The sequence below is a fragment of the Corvus brachyrhynchos genome, unplaced genomic scaffold (genome assembly GCF_000691975.1).
Source record: "Corvus brachyrhynchos isolate BGI_N302 unplaced genomic scaffold, ASM69197v1 scaffold6, whole genome shotgun sequence".
Taxonomy (NCBI): Eukaryota; Metazoa; Chordata; class Aves; order Passeriformes; family Corvidae; genus Corvus; species Corvus brachyrhynchos.
The window spans coordinates 555,972-574,189 of NW_008238632.1; the positions used below are offsets into that span (position 1 = coordinate 555,972).

An 18,218-nucleotide genomic window follows, 5' to 3' on the forward strand; every position below is an offset into this window, starting at 1 on the left:
GGGGCTAAGATAAATAACTAAATTAAAAAACATTTCTAATAATGATATGCAAAATTTTATTTTAATGCTGAACATTTGCTTTGTGGCAGTGCTTCTGTTGCCACTATTTCAGTTGTTAATAATGTGTTACGAGAAATGCAGTTTGAAGAGGCAGGAAACACTACTCCAGGCCTTGGAGGCTCAGTTCAAATCTCCCAGCAATTTTTTTTAAAGCCTATCCAGATACACAGCCTGCAATTGTCCTTTCTTCTGTTCTAGGTAGTGGGCCCCATCATGATCGAAGTTGTGTTTACAACCACAGTGACATAGTAGATGGAGTTTACTGCCTCCCGATAGCACACTGGATTGAAGTCTCTGGACATACTGATGAGATGAAGCACACAACCGATTTCTATTTTAATATTGCAGGACATCAAGCTATCCATTACTCCAGGTAAAAGAAATGTGCAGAGCTTGGCTGGTGTCAAATGTTACAAACAGAAAATCTAAACTGGCGTGTCAGAAAACTGCATTTGAAGTAGTGAATGCTTGTTTGTGTGTAACAGTAAACTTTAACAAAGATTCAGCACCTCTTTGCAATTAGATGTCAGTTTAGCAGATCCTAAGTTCAAGGATACCTGTACCCTGTAGTGGTGTGTTATGTTGCATCATATCTGAAAAAGTTTTGTGGCAATTTATGGACAGTCATTTTCAAATGCTTGTCTATATACACAAGTAAAATTGCAAATATGTTATGTGTTTGGTTTGGGATGATTTTACTGAAGAATGTGTCCTGGGAAACAAAAAGAATATATTCCAGCACCAGAACTTAAGGGTGATATGTTGTCGCTCATGTGTGGCAGCAACTGCAATTAGTGACAGCCGCTGTAGATGACTTCTGCTTCTGGACACGTATTTAACAAAATACTAAAACTTAGACAAGTCTTAAAATGTTAGTATTCCGTAGTGTTCACTTGAGTCCACTGTCCCACCAGTGAATCATCCTGGCTTGAACTAGGAGACAGTAAAGATCAAGGAGAGCACCCACCCTTTAGGGCTACAGATGTATTGCAGGCTGTGTTTAGAGCAGCAGCCTGAGCACTGGTGGTTAACAAAGTGGCACTGAGGAATGTGGGATCCTTTGTAGCTTTTTTCCCCTTCTGCAGTCAATGGATACAGCCACAGGTTTGTAGATTGATAATAGTTGTGTGAATGCTGACAGTCCCGATATGCCACATGCATTACAGAGCAGTTAGTTATCCCAAAGGGATATGTATTTTTTTAAGAAATCACACCACCTTGTACTTTCATTAGGCCTTAGCATTGCTTTGTGTCAATTTCTCCAGACCACTGTATCAGCTACCCCAACCTCACCATCTTGTCTCTTCTTTGTACTCTTTGTCTCCACCCTCTCACAGGGTGAGGGAAGGAGAATTCTCTCTTCACTAGACTTGCAGCGTGTGAGGGAAAGATTTCTTCCCCTTGATATATTTTGGAATAGCATGGACTCATAAACACTGGCAGGCATATGTAGGTATTTGTGGGACCTTTTCCCTGAGACCCCCTTAAGTAATATACTGTGCCTGATAGACTGTAGTGTTATGTGGATCTTAAACATCTGTTTCCAACATCCTATCAGAGTAAAGATCGTGTTTATTCCAAAGCACAGATTTGTCAATCCCAAATAATCTTTGCTTGGCAGAGAAATTTTTTGAGAAAGAACAGCTGTCAGAAAGTGAATATCTAAGTACCAAAGGCTAACTTATCTTCCTTTCCAGAGGCAGCAGTGATCCATTTAATACTGCCTTATCTGCATGACTATGTGTTTCAAAGATTAGGTAAAAAGCTGCAGATTCTGCTAGAGAATATTTGAAGAAAATTTTCTGAGCTGTGTAGTCTTTTGCAGATGAGGATCTTCTCCTTCATTCCATTCTCATACACATGTACCTTCATTGAAAGGCAACCTTATATTTACATCTCAGTAATTCTTATCTCATTTCTTTGAGCTATATTAAGTAAGCATACTCTGTAACAGTCCTGTCACATAATTACTTCTAATACTTTGAAGATATGCAGCCTTAAATGTTTTCTTAATTATTAACAGTTGGGGGCAGATTCACCATTCTGCTGGTTATAATAAAGCAGCCCAAAAATACTAGCTATTTTAGATTCTTTTTTTGTTGTTGTTGGCAGAGCAGCTGAAGTGAGCTGATGGAAATGCCTTTATTTTGCTATGGATTTATTGATTCAGAGGAGTACTACGAATATTAATCGAATAAAAAATAAAAAAACCCCATGCGTATATACCCCCAATCCTCCCCAAAGCAAAAAAAACCAAAACAAAACAAAACAAAAAAACGAAACAAACCAAAAAAACCAACCAAACCCAAAAATCTCAACCAAAAAAAACCCAAACAAGAAAACCCCAAACAGAAGCAAAAAGCCAGTCTCTCTGCCTGTACAGTTAAATCTCAGCATACGATCAGATCATGGTTTTCCAGCTATGATTACATTTTTCCATGCTGTAGTGAAGGCAGCAGTGCTGCGGGGAGCGTAATGACCACAAATTCTGAGTCCTGTCACCACTTGCAGGATTTTTACAGAGTGGTGGAGGCTGGAAAGAAGTGATTTATCAATGAAAACTTTTGATGTGAGCCTCTCTTCTGTTGCTTCACTTAATAGGGTTGCCATGTGTGAATGAATGAGAAAGGAAGGTTCTCCTCTGTCAAAGGGGCTTCCCACATGAGCCCTGGGACTGATTTTACTTGTCGTCTGTTGAATCACAATTAGAAACAGTTCCTCTGAGCTTTGCTGCCATCTTGCTTCTTCATAAAACATGAGCTTCTGCTTTAAATGGGCTGCTGCAGGATGAAAATGGCCTGCTTCTGGCTGGGGCTAAAACCAATTTTGCATTATGCTGAGGCTGATGACAATGCTCTGAGGAAGCAGATTTTACTTATTTGATAGAGATGTATCACTCATAAATCAGTGAACTTACATTTAAACTTATATTTAGAGAACTCATTTTGTGTCGGTCATTCAGGTAGGAGAGTATAAAATGCGGTTTTTAAGCACAGCAGGATTTGGACTAATTTCTTGTAAATGTCAAATGGAGCTTTCCTACAGCTAGAATCACGAGTGATACCTCTGTGGCATTAATATTCACTTGGTTTCAACATGTAATAACACCTGTAACCAAAATCTGACTCAGAAAAAAAAATAACAGTCAGTTTCTCTTTTGTGTTAAATATTACTGCAGTAAGATGGCTTCAAATTGCAGGAGAGTTCACTTAGGATGCAGTAATTTTCTAAAGTAAATTAGAGTTATTGTAATCTCCTCTGGGAGAAGATGACTTCAGAAAATTTGTGAATCTGGGCCATATTATCTCTGTTTCAGTTCCATCTGTGAAAGGTGGAAGTTCCTAATTTGTGGATGTAGTATACCTTATTATTTATATAAAAACATCTGCATTTCTCAGAAGAAAGGCATTACATAAGAGCAAGAGAGGGAGTGACACCTGAAATTACAAAATCCTTAAATAATATGTTGAAGACAGTGATGCTTGATGGCAGAATTAGGTGATATGGAAATGAATATGTCTGATAGGAAAAGCCATCTAGTTAGTTTCCTATTTTCAGATTGATTTTAGGTGTGTGCTTTGTGTGAATCATATTTCTCAAATCTGACAAAGGAAAGTAATTTTTACATGCTTTGCATATAAAATGCAGATAAACTGGGATCTGTAAGTGAATTCCTTAGACAACAATGATAGCTAATCTGTAACTGAGGTATTGTATGGCTGCTAAACATTTTGGAGGAAAATACACAATTAGCAATCCACAATCAGGGGAATCACTACATGAGAGTAGGCATGGGTTCTGACGACAATTTTTTGAGGTACAGGTTTCTTTAGTAGCTTTTTTGCATTATATATATATATGTAGGCCATCAAATACTAATATTTCATGTTCATGTTTATGGAGTGATTGGGAAGTTGACAAACATGTTGCTCTCATCAGTGTTTATGTCCCTAATTTTTTTCTCTAAGACTTAAGGTAACGGTAAAAGAACATTGAGTCCCATGCTTGGAAATACTATTTTTGTTTCTCAATGATCGCAAATGAAACACAATTTATGATGTAGTATTTACAAATGCTTTGTGGCTTGTTGGTAAGAAAGTTTCCTTCAACACTGCCAGTAATATTGGTTATAACCTAAGTTAGGTGTTAAGTGGGAATGATCAGGAGAGTCACATAAAATGTGTGTTCCTGCTTTGTACTAAATGTTCATGAAGACAGGTGAGTGAATGAAGAATAATCCAAAATGGACAAAATGGAGATGCTTCTTGTTTACCTTTTGGAGGCAGTAGAGCAGTATTTTGCTGATGGAGCACAGAATTTCTTCCTATGGAAAAAATGAGCATTTACTTGATTGATATGCATTTTTAATTGGGGTGGAAAACAAGAACCTGGTTGAGTATATTTGGTTCAGTATGAAATTAGAATTACCTTTGAAAAAAGTACAAGAGAGAGCACCTTTTTTTTTTTTTTTAGTCTTTAATTTCTCTGACTGGTTGTAATTCATTCACAAAATAAAATACCTTTCTGTTTTAAATATAATTCTGAACTAATTTTTTTATTACTGAATTATAAAAGAGGCTTTAAAGAGTAAGCTGTCACAAAAACCCCCTAGAGTGCAGTGACCTATGCTACTGTAATAGAAAGCTGCACTGATATTTTGTGCCTACATTATCAATTAAGAGGTGATGATGTCTACAGAGATTACCATAGTTAACATTAAAAGCTGAGCTAGCTGTCCCCTGTGCCTAAAGAATGCTTGTGATATTAGAGAAAAGAATAAGAAATAATGAGCTCTGGAACAAAATTCATTGATTGTCTTCTAGTGAAATAGTCCTGATCAAAAGGACTTAACATCAATAAGAGTTCAGCCTTTGATTTCAGTACTTGAGGCTCTAACTGTAAAGTTATCTGGTCGTTTTATACATTAAGTAATGAAAATATTCTAATGCACATTTTTGGTATGTTTATCCCATAAACTAGGATATCTGACTACTCCTTTGAATATTGTTTTATTGTACTGAGCTATAGTCTGAAACTAATCTAAATTAGAACCATTGTTTACTTACCAGTGGGAATCACCTTTTATAGAATGATTTAAAGGTTAATTCTACTTTTTGTCCTTTGTGAATCTTAATTTTTTTTCTATATCACCCCTCACTGGAGCTGTGAAATGCTTTTACTAGCCACTGTTGTGAAGAAAATGGGTTTCAAATCAGTGTAAGAAGTGACATTTAGGCAAGTTTTTATTTAAGTTCTTGAAAATTAAGAGGGAGTGTGAGGAAATAGGAGCAAGAGTGAGAAGAAAAATTATGAGGCTAGAATTCAATCAGTTTTTAGTCCTTATTTGTTTTCATTTATTTGATTTGAGTGATCTCTATATTGGGTAACAAATGCATTTTTCTTCCACATTTGTTGTCCATCCAAACCAAAAGCTTCTCCTTTTGTCAACTCCCCACACTGTGCCCTACATAACAAAGGCTAAAACCAGGAAAAATGATTCTATTTTTCCAAGTTTTGTGATCTTGCATGGGCAGGATGACACCCAGCTGGGATAGCCCAAGCCACGCTATTGATGAGTTAACTACAAATCCCAGTCTTGTGAAATGTGAACTGAAATAGAGTTAGGATATGCCAGCAGTGCAGTCACATGCCGTGAAGTTGAATACTGTGGATGAACTAGATGGCAGGAACTCGTTTTTCCATTATTTTGTTTTTCTGAGTATTAGCAAATAGCTTTTGCCAGCACAGCTCTGGCTCTCTTGCTGTGACCTACGGCCTGAGCACCCAAAAGGAACTTGACATGGAAGCTCCTGGATGTCACTCATTTCTAATGGCATTACTTGTAAGTGCCATAGTAGCAAGCAAAATCTACCTTCAGAAAGGGTGATTTTGCCAGAAGAAAAAAGTCAAAGAGCTTCTAGATTGAAGATTTTTGCATGACTGTCATCAGTGTTTGAATTCCCAGTATTACTTCTACCTACGGTGACTGGTCTGTTAAACCTGATGAATGGCTATTAGCCAGCAGGCTGCCAGGTTTGTTGCCTCCTGCAGTGGCTGAGGGACACAAATTATTGGCTAGACTTTGGGATGAAGTTGAAGTGTCTCATGAATGGTACATTACCTGTGTGAATAAGCTACAGGGGATCTTAGCATGGTGTCTGGTTAGTCTTGTGCGTTTTTTCCTGGAGGTTTTTTTCCTGTATTTTTCTTTACCATTCTGCCATTCATATGTGGTTTTTGCAATGGGTGTTTGATTGAGAATTTTTTACTTAGAAGGATGATTGTTCAGGAATGAGTATTTTATTAATAAAATGGCAGCAAGCAGAAACTGGCTGTTGGTGAGAGGACGAGGCCTTTAGTCAATTGGCTGGTAATGGATGATATTTACTTAAAACCACTGTTACTCTATAAAACCGATCTTTTCATAGGTGTGCCTCTGCACAAAATGATTTCCTTACTTCTAAAGAAAAACTTATAGTTCTGTGTCATTCTGGGAGAAAAAAAGAGAAAGAAGATTGGGAACCCTCCATGGAAAAACCTGGAGGAGTAAACGTAGTTCTGTTTTTCTCTGTGGGATATAACAGAAAAATGTTGATAGTCCAGTAAGTATGAATTTGATGTGGGGATCACTGTTAGGGAGCAGAAACTATTGTTCCTTCTAATTTCTCTGTGTGTTTTACTGTGTCTCCCTGCCGCTTGTCCATATTTCTTCTGGAGGTTTTCAGCCCTTTTTCCTGCCTCTTTACTCTTTAACAGTCAGGCTGTCAGCGAGGAAGTAAAGTTCTGTCTCCATTGGAAAGCAATTTGCTGGTGTTGCTGGCTGTGAATGAAATTGACTGAGATTGTGAAATCCTGGGCAATTTAGCTCACAGCTGGGATGACGAGGAAGGGGTAGCATCACTCTCTCACTGAAGATGATGTTCCAGTTGTCTTGCAGATATTTATTTCCTCCCAGCTTTTACATGCATTTATTAGGTGCCGGGTAATTGCTGGCATTTCTTAATACAGTTTATCTAAAGATAGCAGAACTCTTTTTGAAAAGCAGAGACTGTGTATTCATCCTTATTGCTATTTAGTTTACCCAGGAGGGAGTGAATTCAGATTTCTAGTTGTTGTTGGAAAAACTTCATTAATGCAACTCCGTAAGTTACACCTGGTGAACCTGTTTAACCAGGGACGTGTGTTTGCAGAGTAAACCCACTCTGCCTGCCCTTCTTGTGATTTTTTTGCAGGCACAGCTCCTAGGGCAGGTTGGCCCAATCGGCCTGAGGCTGACTCTTCAAAAAAAGAAGTCTCAGAACAAGAGGGTTTTTAGTCCCCAAATGTGAAAAGTGACACCATCAGATGTTTTATTACCACCAGCTGGTTTGGTGTTTGCTTACTTGTTCAGTGTATACTATATTTCTGAAAGAGGTGACCTGAAAGTCAAAAAAATATGAAATAAACAACTGCATAGTTACTTCAAATGAAATGGGAAAAACATTAGAGATACTTCATTTGAAACAGTAGCAAGCTGAAGCTATTAAGTTATGAATTCTACCTCCATCTTCAATAATTTTTGTAAATGCTGAGAGATATAAATGCTAGTTTTCATGCTTAAATGCTCTACATATTTACAAGATAATTTAAAAAATGCACCTGCATATGAAAATATGGAGAGTCCTACTTAAAGGATAAAAAATTATTTATTAGAAAGGAAACTGGAATATAGCTCTAGTTCTTTGAAGTGTGTCTCAGAAACATAAGTATTTTATTTCCCAAGAGTAAATAGAGATTATCAAATTGTTGCTGTATTTTCCTATACATAATTTTCTCTCTGTAAGAAAAAAAAAAAACAAAGAAATGAACTGCATTTGTCTTCCCAGGGAACATATTAAGAGGCTGAACTGAAAATCTCTTGTTCCCTCCTTTAATGCTTGTACTTTGGGAAATAAAATTTCAGGGAGTCAGGTACATAATTCCTAAAAAAAATTCCTGCTGTTGTTCAGAAGTTTAATGTGTGTCCTTCCATGAACTGTGATAAAAATTGAGTCAAATGTCATAGACATTGCCAAGCTTTAAGAAATGTGGATTTCTTCTTTATTGGTTCAGTAGACAGCAGGCTTTATAAGTTTAAATGAAATGTCTTTTTTCTTTGATGTGAAAACCTAGTAATAGAATATATGATTTTAAGCATCAAGAAGAGGATAAAGAGGAAATATGCATTTCAGTTTTAATACAGACACAAGAAAATGTAGAATATATATAAAATAAATAATGAAATAGGTGCTTATTTTGTCCCTTTCTTCCCTTTCCTTCCCTCCTCTCCCCTCCCATCTATCAGCTGTGGGTTAGCAGCAAGACTCTCCATGACTCCGTCATTTATTCCAGGGGCTGGATGCCGGGCAGTAGTACATGTGGGTGGGTGTTGGTGGGCTTCTAGAGCCTTTTCTTTTTTAATTATTATTTTTTAGTTTAACTAACTTCTCCAGGACTGCCGTTTAAAAACTCTCCAGAACGGTTATATCCAGTGCCTTTATTTTCTCATGGTGATGATCTGATAAGGAGGATATGCAGCTTCCCTAATAAAATAATTTCTCTAATGTTCCTTCTTTCTGTGGTCCAGCTGCCAGCCATGTGCAGACCAGTCCTAAAGAGTGTTAAATATTGCTTTCACTGCAGAAGAATTTCTCAGCTTCCTTGTAATAATGAGTTGCTTCAATCTGGTGAGATAAAAAGAGGAAAAAGCTTCTCAAATATATCTGTAGTCTTGGTAATAAGGCTGTCCAGTATGTTTAACAAATTTACAAAGTCAAGCTTCAGCTGATAATGTAAACTCATTTAAACAAACTTTAGTAACTGTAGATCACTTTAATATATTTGTTCAAATGCTTGGAATTTTGATTTCCAAGCAGATGTGATGATACTGCTAGGAAAAGAAAGAAATCGGAAAGAAAAAAAAAGACATTTTTAAAAAACCAGAGAACCCCTGGTAATTCTTGTCAATCTTTGAGCTCCAATAAAAACTGCAGCACTGATTGTTCATAAATTTAACTCTCATGATTTTTTCCCCTTTTGTCATCCAAGACTTTTTCAAGAGATTCCACTATACTTTGTAGTTTTGAATTAAAAAGACATACATAGGTTCTTCTGGGACCTCTCAGTAGCTCCATTACCATCCCAGCCTCAACCTTTGTTGTTGGCTACTCATCCACCATGGTTATTAATCTTATGTTTAGAATCTAGTAACCAGGTACGTTAGCTAAAATGAAGTTTTCTGACAGTTTTGTTATGGTAGCACTATACAGCTGTCGTTCCTTTGATTTGACTTTGCTGTGAGAACACCTTATTTTAAATATTTATGTAGCTGACTGTGGTGAGGCATTAATTCCATTTTTCTCCATATTTTTAAGATGTTGTCCCCCAGCCTGTGCTTCTCTAGTATGTATCTGTCCCTCTTTAAAATTCAAATAAATGAACTGTTATGGTTTTAGAAATCCTGGATAAATTGGAATGAACATGGATACAGAGCTCATCAAGGCTGTTTTCAAATGGTACCACAAGGGATGAATGTGCATCTTCCTCTGACTGTTGGAGTTCTGAGAGATTCCATTAGTTTGTACATGTGCTTATGGTGCCCTGTGGATCCCAAGGCCACCTAGCAATAATCTGTGCTTTGCAATTATGTAATTTTCATGAATACATACTTGTTTCTGAAGCTTTGAAATGTATTTCCATTGGATCTGAAATGCTACATTTTCAAAAGTGGATTTATTTTTTACTGTTTTTGCAGTCTAGGTTCCTAAGCAGCTGGTAATAGGTAAACTCTGAAAGAAGACAAAATATATTTTTGCCAGTGATTCCCGAATCTTCTCGGTCACTAACTTAGAGTTCATTTGTAGCAGTTTAAGTGAATTTTGTTGAGATGCTTTAACTTACAGGTGCCAGCAGTGGCATCATTCCCATTGCTAAGCATTAATGTTAGAAATTCTCATTCTTAATGCCAAGAGATTCATGGCTTATTGCAATCTGGCTGAGTTTAGCAGCCTGTTGTTCTTGTGTTTCCGGGTATTTGTTCTTATTCAAAACAAATGGGAATGTTGGCAGTCTAACAGAGACATATGTAGGAAGTAACCATTGGCAACCGCGGTTGCATGAGACAAGATTCTATAATTGGAGCATTTAGGCATTAATACTCACGAGCCAATGGAGGAGTCCTTTCCAGGTTGTTCAGTACAAGCCTTGGAACCTGATTCTCTTCTCAGGCTGTATTTTTGTAATTGGCATACTGTCTGCTTTCAGAGAATGTTTATAAAATGAAGGTACAAGAGGAGTCATTTCTTACAAAGGCAAACCTTGCTTTCTGCTGTATACAGTGTGCTCCTTAGGCATCAGGTGAAACCTTGTATATGAGTTTGGAAATAAATTCTGGCTAAGTCCTGTAAGTCTGGATCTGGACACCGTGTCCCACAAGGCATTGGTGTGCTTGTGAATAATTTCTTTCTTATCTTCACAGTAGAAATATGTAGAGAAATATGACATAAAATATTTCACTTTGAATACAGGGAGGATAAAATTTAATCTTCCACATTTTAGTTTTGGCTATGTACATAAAGTCTTGTGTGACCATGTTATTTTAGATCATATCTAGAGTAGAGACAAAATAGATTATAAAAATTTATAAGAGATAAATTAATTGGCTTTAAGCTTCTTAATGGAATGAAGTGAAAAAGAGGGGAGAAGAGTTTATGTTGTGCGTCTTTTCATTGTTTAGATTTGAATGTACTGCAAGGTTGATAACAGCAATTCCACTGAACTTACTGGAGTATGTGAGCTTAGTTTAGAGACAAAATTAGATAAATTTGATCCATTATTTTGTCTGGAGAACAAACATGCAATGAATGAGTGCATTTTCCATGGGATGTATAGCTTTTATGCCACTGGAGTTGAAGCAAGATAAATTGGCTTGAAAGGAGCTCTGTGCTACCATAGTTTGACTACTTCTGGTGCCTGGGATAGACAGCATAGTTTAATGAGGACTAAGAAAGAGTATCTATTAATATTTGTAAAAGACATTCGGGAATTGGTACAAAGGGAGAAGAAGAAATATTGAAATTGAACTTGTTTTAAGATCAAATGGATATTAATTGCTTCTCAATGAATTTGGAGTGTAAATTAGAACAAGGTTTCTGTCATCAAAGGAATGATGTCTGAATTCCAGCATGACCTTTCAAATAGGGCAGGAAGGACAAGGAACCTAAATTATTTCAAGATGGAGCTTGATAAATGGATATAGGTAGTGATTCCAGAAATTGAAATTAAAGTTTATGATTATAGTATCATAGATCATAGGCTCAAAGAGACCTCAGAAAGTATTCAGTCCATTTCCTTGCCCCAACTTAATCTCAATTACATTTGAATCATTTCAGGTTTATCCAGCCTGATCTAAAATATGATCTCATCTTAGTGATGAGGCTCTATAGGCCTGTTACTCTTCCGTTCAATTACCTCACTATTCCAACCATTAAAAAGCTTTACTAACCTCAATTTAAGTCTTCCTAGTGCAATTTAAGTCAATTTCTTCTTGTTCTCTTCACAGAAGACTTGGAGAACAAATTAGTATCCTGCCTCTCTATAGCCCTTTCATATATGCTTGGAAACTCCTTTTTTCCCAGAATCGCAGAGTGGTTGACTTTGGAATATTTCAGTTTGTTCATTCTGATATTAGGCCTTGGATCTTTCACTCTTTTCTCTGAAAACTTGTCTTCTAGAACTCTGATTATTCTGGCACTCTCTGCTGGGCTTTCCAGGTGTTTCTCTTCCTTTGTTCTATTTCTCCTGATGATGGTCCAGTATTGGTAAGTACTGAATACAATAGAAGGATTATTTTGTGACTTTCAAGCATAGTGCTACGGCTTAGCCAAGTATTATTGTCATTTTTGCAGTGTGGAATGTGGTTTACTTCCCAGTTGTCTAGGTGTTTTCATCAAGTAAGTTCCCTGCTGTGGCAGGGTATAGGATGTTAGGAATGTGCTCAATCTCTGCATCTGTCCTTGTGAAATGTTTTTTGTGAGTTTCTTCTAATAAAGCTCTTACGCTCCTTCTAAGGGAATGTTTGGGATTGCTATGGAAGGGGAAAATGGGCCATAAAGAGAAAATTTTGTGGATCTGTCTAGACTGAACTATTATGTGACTGACTAATTCTTCTCACGTGGATCTTTTTATCCTGTATCCCTGGTAAATTCAAAGCTGTGCTGTGCTTAGGCATTAGGATGGTTGCTCAGTGCCTCATAACCTGAAGAGTGTTCCATGGCGCCTGCTGAAAGAGCAGTTTGGTGGATAAAGTGAGGACGATCAAGCCCTTTTGTACCATCAAGCTGCTGCTATGGAAGTCTTTTCCTGAGACAGCAGAACCTGAGGGCAGTGTACCACTGGAACTACTTTGTAGCTGAATGTCTGGGTAATACTGTATTTCAGTTACAGGTTTGATATTATACCTGCTTTACTTGTAGCACATTGTCAGCTTGAGGTCAAACCTTAATGGCTTATTTGCTTATGGCAATCAGCAAACGAGGTAGTTTTATGCCACAGAGTTGTGAACATGGACTAAATAAGATACTATTAAGCATAAGACTTAGAATTCAGGGGCTTGAGAAACTTTGCATATTGCTCAGCTGACAAAGTGTTGTTCTAAAGTGATAAAAGCAGGTGTTTCTTTTTACATTCCAAGTCTGCTCCCATGTGAGAGGCTAGATAAGTAGTTCAAATTACATCTAAGAAGAAAATTTGCCAGACTTGAATTGCTTTTCATCAGAGTGCCAAATAAGAAGAAGTAAAAAAACACCTTGAAACTACATTGTAGTCTGCTTAATTCTCCTTGTTTAAAGCCCTGAGGTAGAATTCTTAACTTCAAAATAAACAGCACTCTTTCAGTGGTAAAGCAGAACAAATTCATAAGCAATGGCTTGTGCTCCTTCTACGTTTGACATTTAGGTAAGAGCAATTTTTTGTTCAAGAGTATAAATAGTTTCTACAAGGCCTGCAGCTGTGTTGTTTCAGTAGGATATAGTTTTATCATTAATCAGTGCTTTTCTTTGATGGCTTCTGCTAAGGTTATGGCCATTTACTCCATCTTTCTTGATAAGAGTGATCTTATTAAGCCCGATTATTCTATCTTGGAGTTAGACCATGGCATCACCAAACCTTGCTCTCCTGCTCTGGCTACTACTGCTTGACTCTGTGCTGGGAAATCGAGTGCATCCAACTGTTCCCAGTCAGTCCTGCTTAAGTCAGGTCTCTTATCATGAAGGGTCCATCAGTTTGTCTTCTGCAAGGAGACTTTATCAGTAAGTCAATAGGAGAAGGGATTAAGACCACAGCCATTACCCTTGTGCTCTATGCAATATGCAATGAAATGTCAGTGTCATACCCCTCAATTCTACCTTATTATTTCATTGGTAAGGGGGCATTTTGCTGAGAGATTCTTCTGTCCTTTGTTTAAGCAGACTATAGTGAAACCAGAATTCTTGTACAAGACCAAACCAGGGACTCCTCTGTTTTGATATCTGCCTATGTTGTCTGTATTTTGGAAGAAGACACAAGACTAAAAAAATTATTTTAAAATGTTGCCATTTATCTCATATCTTGGTAGTTGCTTTATAGGTGAAACAATATGGAATTTGATATTCTTTACCTCTTTTATGTAGATAAAGCCAGTTGATTTGCCCATTCCATAGATTTTATCTTTAAGCAGGGGTCCAATTCCCTCTTAAGAACATTAAATTCTTAGTCTGCTCTAATATAAAAGTATTTTCACAAGAAATATCTGGAATCTTCTGTGTTTTGAATGTTTTCATTTTTCTGTATCTTTCTTGTTACAATAAAATATTAGTAGAAAGTTCAAAGTTTGAGTGCATAGAATAGGATCAGTGATTTTTAGACCATTACTATAAATTTTCTGTTACTTTCAGTTCACTTCTTGGTACAGGCTCAAATTACCACTTTGACCTCTTTATAAAGCAATGTTTTCACCAAGCATCACTACAAGCAGGTACTGTTTCCCTTTCTATTTGTATATAGTTATCTTAAAACACAGTGATGTGCATGTGAGATGATTTATTCCAAGACATATTGCTGAGGTGCATTCATTAGCTGTGAATCTCATCTGCTCCTTTGCTGCATTTAATTCGACACCACTGGCAATTGAAACTAATAATTCTGGTTTGGACAAACTTTTGTCTCTCCTTGAGTAGGTTCATCTGTTTGGAAAGATCTTAACTTGAAAGAAGAATTCCATGTTGAATGTAGGTCAGCAATGACATGCTGTAGAAGGACTGCCAGGGAACTATAAAGAGGGATAAAGCCTTTGAAGCACAAGAAGTAAGTAATCTTTGGTTCTTCTCAGAAATGTACTCTTTTCAGTACTGGGCATAACATATTCAAAAAGAGAGGGAGTCCAAAGGCAAACAAGAATGATCAGAGGCTTTGAATATGTGACAAGTGTGTGTGTATGTGTGAAGAATGCGAAGCTGTGTTGGATGGTGTTAGTAACTTAGAGATAAGTAAAAGGATTCTACAGAATGGAAGGAAATAATCTGTTCTTTGTGTCCATTGTGGAGACAAGAAGGTGTCTCTATGACCTGGGACTGCACTATTCATATTGGACAATAGAAATTTTTTTCTGAGGTGAGGATAGTAATCAGTGTGTTTTCTACATATCAAAGAATATTTGAACATGCTCAGATCTTCTACTGGAGAACAGAATTTGGTCATTTGAAAATCCTTCTCAGTTTGTGAATGCATTTCAGGGCATTAGACAACACTCTAAGTAATGTTTCTAGATTGCTCTGACGAAAGTACAGGAACCTCATCTGATTTCTAGCAAGTGCTCACTGTCACAGGTTCAGAGAAAAGAACAAGGAAGGCCTGGAAGAGAGGTTTCTAATTTGGTACTTGTCTCGGTCTTTGAGACAAAACTTCAGGAGGAAACACTCCGGAATGAGTGTTCCTCCCCTTCTTCTCCATCAATGAGACAAATGGGTCACAAGGAGTGAAAGTGGGAAAAAGAAACCAAACTGTTTATTAACACACGAACAAAACGGGGTAGAACAGGATTAAAAAACCCCTCAAAATACAACAAATTCCCGAAGAGGGAACAGACACACGGGCTCAGACCAGCTGGGGCCACCCCACAGGCTCCCCGGACCAGCGAGGAGGGAAGGGAGGCAGTGAGGCAAGGGGAAGGAAAAGGAAAAAAAGAACAAGGAAAAAAGCCAAGAGAACCTTTTCCCAGCTAGCTGGAACCCAAAGGAAACCAAAAAGCAGCACAGCGCTCCCGGCGCGCTCCCTCCCGAGCCCTGCCCGGAGCCTCAAGCCCTTGGGCTGAACCGTTCAACCGCCCCCTCGGGCCCTGGCTCCGGCCCCGCCCCCGGGTCCATCCTAAAGGCACAGCGTCCTTGGGCAATGAGCGGGTGGGTAAGGAATAAAGCGGCTTCATAACATCACCCCAGGACAGTACGTCAGGGAAGGCACACATAGACCTCAGAATAAGCTGCTATATGTTGTTAGAAGGATGCCGCTAGCAAAAGAAGGAGTACATGCAGGATGATACTTCTGGGTCATCATAATCCAGTGGTATCACCATTTAAAGTGATGTGCCTTGTCTCAAGGCAGAGAATACAGAAAAGATGAAAGAACATCTCAGCTATAGCTGGTAGGATTTCCTATATTCTCATTTTTGCCCAAAGCAATACTTCTGGAAATCTCTTTTTTTTTGTGTCAAATGAGACAGGGAACAGACATCTGATCTTTGAACTAGTTTAAATTTGGCTGAAAGTTGAAAGTTTCTATGAAGCTTTTGGTTCAGACAGATCACAATTTTCCATTAAAAATCCACCTTATAAAAAAATTCTGAATGAGTTCCTACTTCAGTGCCATCAGGGGAGGAAATAGGAATGCAGTGTAATTTGAAACAGTCTCTAGTAGTTCAAGTGCTGCAAAAATCATCTGTAACTGAGTTGTACTTCAGGCCTATATTCCCTCTGGGTTGCTAGCTTGTAGTGGCACCAGGGTAAGAGCACTACATTGGTACAAAAAACCACTCTGTATGCCCAGAAGCAACACAAAATGCTGGGGGTAAATTGACTGAATTATACATGTTGCTCTTCTGGGAATGCAGAATAAGTTTTGCTGCAAGTTCCATGTAGCTGTGATTGCATGCTATACCTTAAGGAAATAAGAGTCTTGAGGGAGGACAGAGTCAGTTTAATCATTATTTTGTTTGTTGTTTCAGCTAAATTGCTCTGTTTTGTTATATATTAGGACTCATCCCCCTGTCATCAGATGCTTAACGGGATCTAAGAAAGTCTGGTGTAGACAAGTGAAATGCAAGCTTTAACACAGGCTACACCTTGACCTGGCACTGAGGGATGAATCAATCCATCACTTTTCATTTAAAATAATAGACTGGACCTTGGTCAAAAATATTAGTGGTACAAACAAATGGCATCATTGATAGATCACTCTGTTGCCAATAACCAATGACAAATACCCTACTATTTTTCCTTAGCTTGGCAAAGTCCTCTCTTTTGATTAAAGCTGGAAACTAGCAGGATAGAAGGACATCTAAAATACTGTACCTGATACTCTGATGAAATGTGTCCCTAAAGTGCCGAATCCTATCCTTTTCCATAAGAACTGTGACTCTTTAGAGGGTTGATTGACTTTAAGGTAGATTCTAAGATGCCTCCTCCTAGCACACTGATGATTGCTCAGATCTGGAAGCAGTACCTGAGTCATCCCAGCTTACAACTCAGCATTTTGAGGAAATTTGAATTTAACATCTGTCTCAAAGCATTATTAACAAAAGCAAGACAGGAGCTGCTGAAGAAGCAGAGTAGACACTGGTGTCATGGAGGAAGAGCTGACTGCCTGATGCAGTAACCTGGTGTCTTCCCCTAGGTCAGGTCACCCTCCCTGGGAATCAGATCCCTACAATTACAGTTGCTGGGCTGGTTTTGTACTGTACTAGGATTGAAAGGTACAGTGTGTCATGCTTTGTGAACCAGCCTGAAAATTAGTCTGCACCATTAGAAAAAAAGTTTTACAATGCTAATTTTTCATTGCCTCAGACTCATCTTCTCCTTAGGGATGGGAAGACGATTTGCATACGCATTGATTAAATGGAATGCGTTTATTATTTTGGATGCATTCACACTGAATTGTTATATTTTAATCCAGGCTGTGCAGGGTTCTGGGGGGAAGCCAGCAAATAGAATATATGTCTAGATCATTAAAAATAATTTAAGTGTGCTGGAAAAGAAGTGTACAAGTGATTGCAGGTGTTCTGTATTTATTCTGTGGTAATGATAAATAATGGTTGGTTTTCTCAGTTTATAAGTCAAAAGGCAGATTTTAAATATGTCAGCCTTCAGTCTGGGCTCTGTAAAGTAAATTGAGTAACATTTGTCTAACATTTAGTCCTTGTTGCCACAAACTCAAGCTTCTCACATTAATTCATCCATTTGACCCCTGGAAGTCCCCTTAATGTATCCATATTACTAGTGGAGAACTGAAGCGTAGGCCAGGCTGAAAGTAGTTGACAGAAAGTACCTATAAAGAAAGGGGTTGCAGACAATCAGCACGTCTTAATCTCAGAGTATTGCTGAATATTGTTGATGTTCAAATCACTCTAGGTGGTTTCTTCATTTATAAACTGTCTCTGACTGAATTGACCATGTCTTCTGGAGCCAGACATATTTTACTATCCTTAATGCAGAGAATTAAGATGTACAATGACAAAGTGCCATTTTTATATTAAAGCAGAATTCCAAGTAGAATTTTGCTAAAACACCATCCTGTTTTGATATTTGGGGAACATCAAAGGGGTTAATGGCTGAAAAGATTAAAGGTCTATTGATCACTAATAATTTCTAATGTTTTTTGAACTTAGGGATCATATAATCTGCTGCTGGAATACAACCACATGTGAGCTGGAAAGCAGTGGCTATCAGAGAGCTCAGAGCACTATAACATGACAGTTTAGAGGGGAAGGTAAAAGAGTTCTCTTTCCCATGTCAAATAGTCTTGTGGCTTAAGTCTAACTACCTACTGAAGTACAGTGGCAACTTAAGAAAGGCCACATTGGAAAGGAAATCTAAGTTATATTATTAAGAAAAGAG

General features: G+C 37.8%; 1 protein-coding gene across 2 annotated transcripts in view; it reads left to right on the forward strand.

Annotated features, from left to right (window-relative positions):
• EPM2A (epilepsy, progressive myoclonus type 2A, Lafora disease (laforin)) overlaps positions 1-18,218 on the forward strand; it is a 42,321-nt gene that overhangs the window by 17,726 nt on the left and 6,377 nt on the right. For both annotated transcript variants that reach the window (XM_017737263.1, XM_017737262.1), the window contains exon 2: positions 259-433. In XM_017737263.1, coding sequence (XP_017592752.1) covers positions 259-433 — 175 coding nt within the window. The remainder of the gene's footprint in view (positions 1-258; positions 434-18,218) is intronic.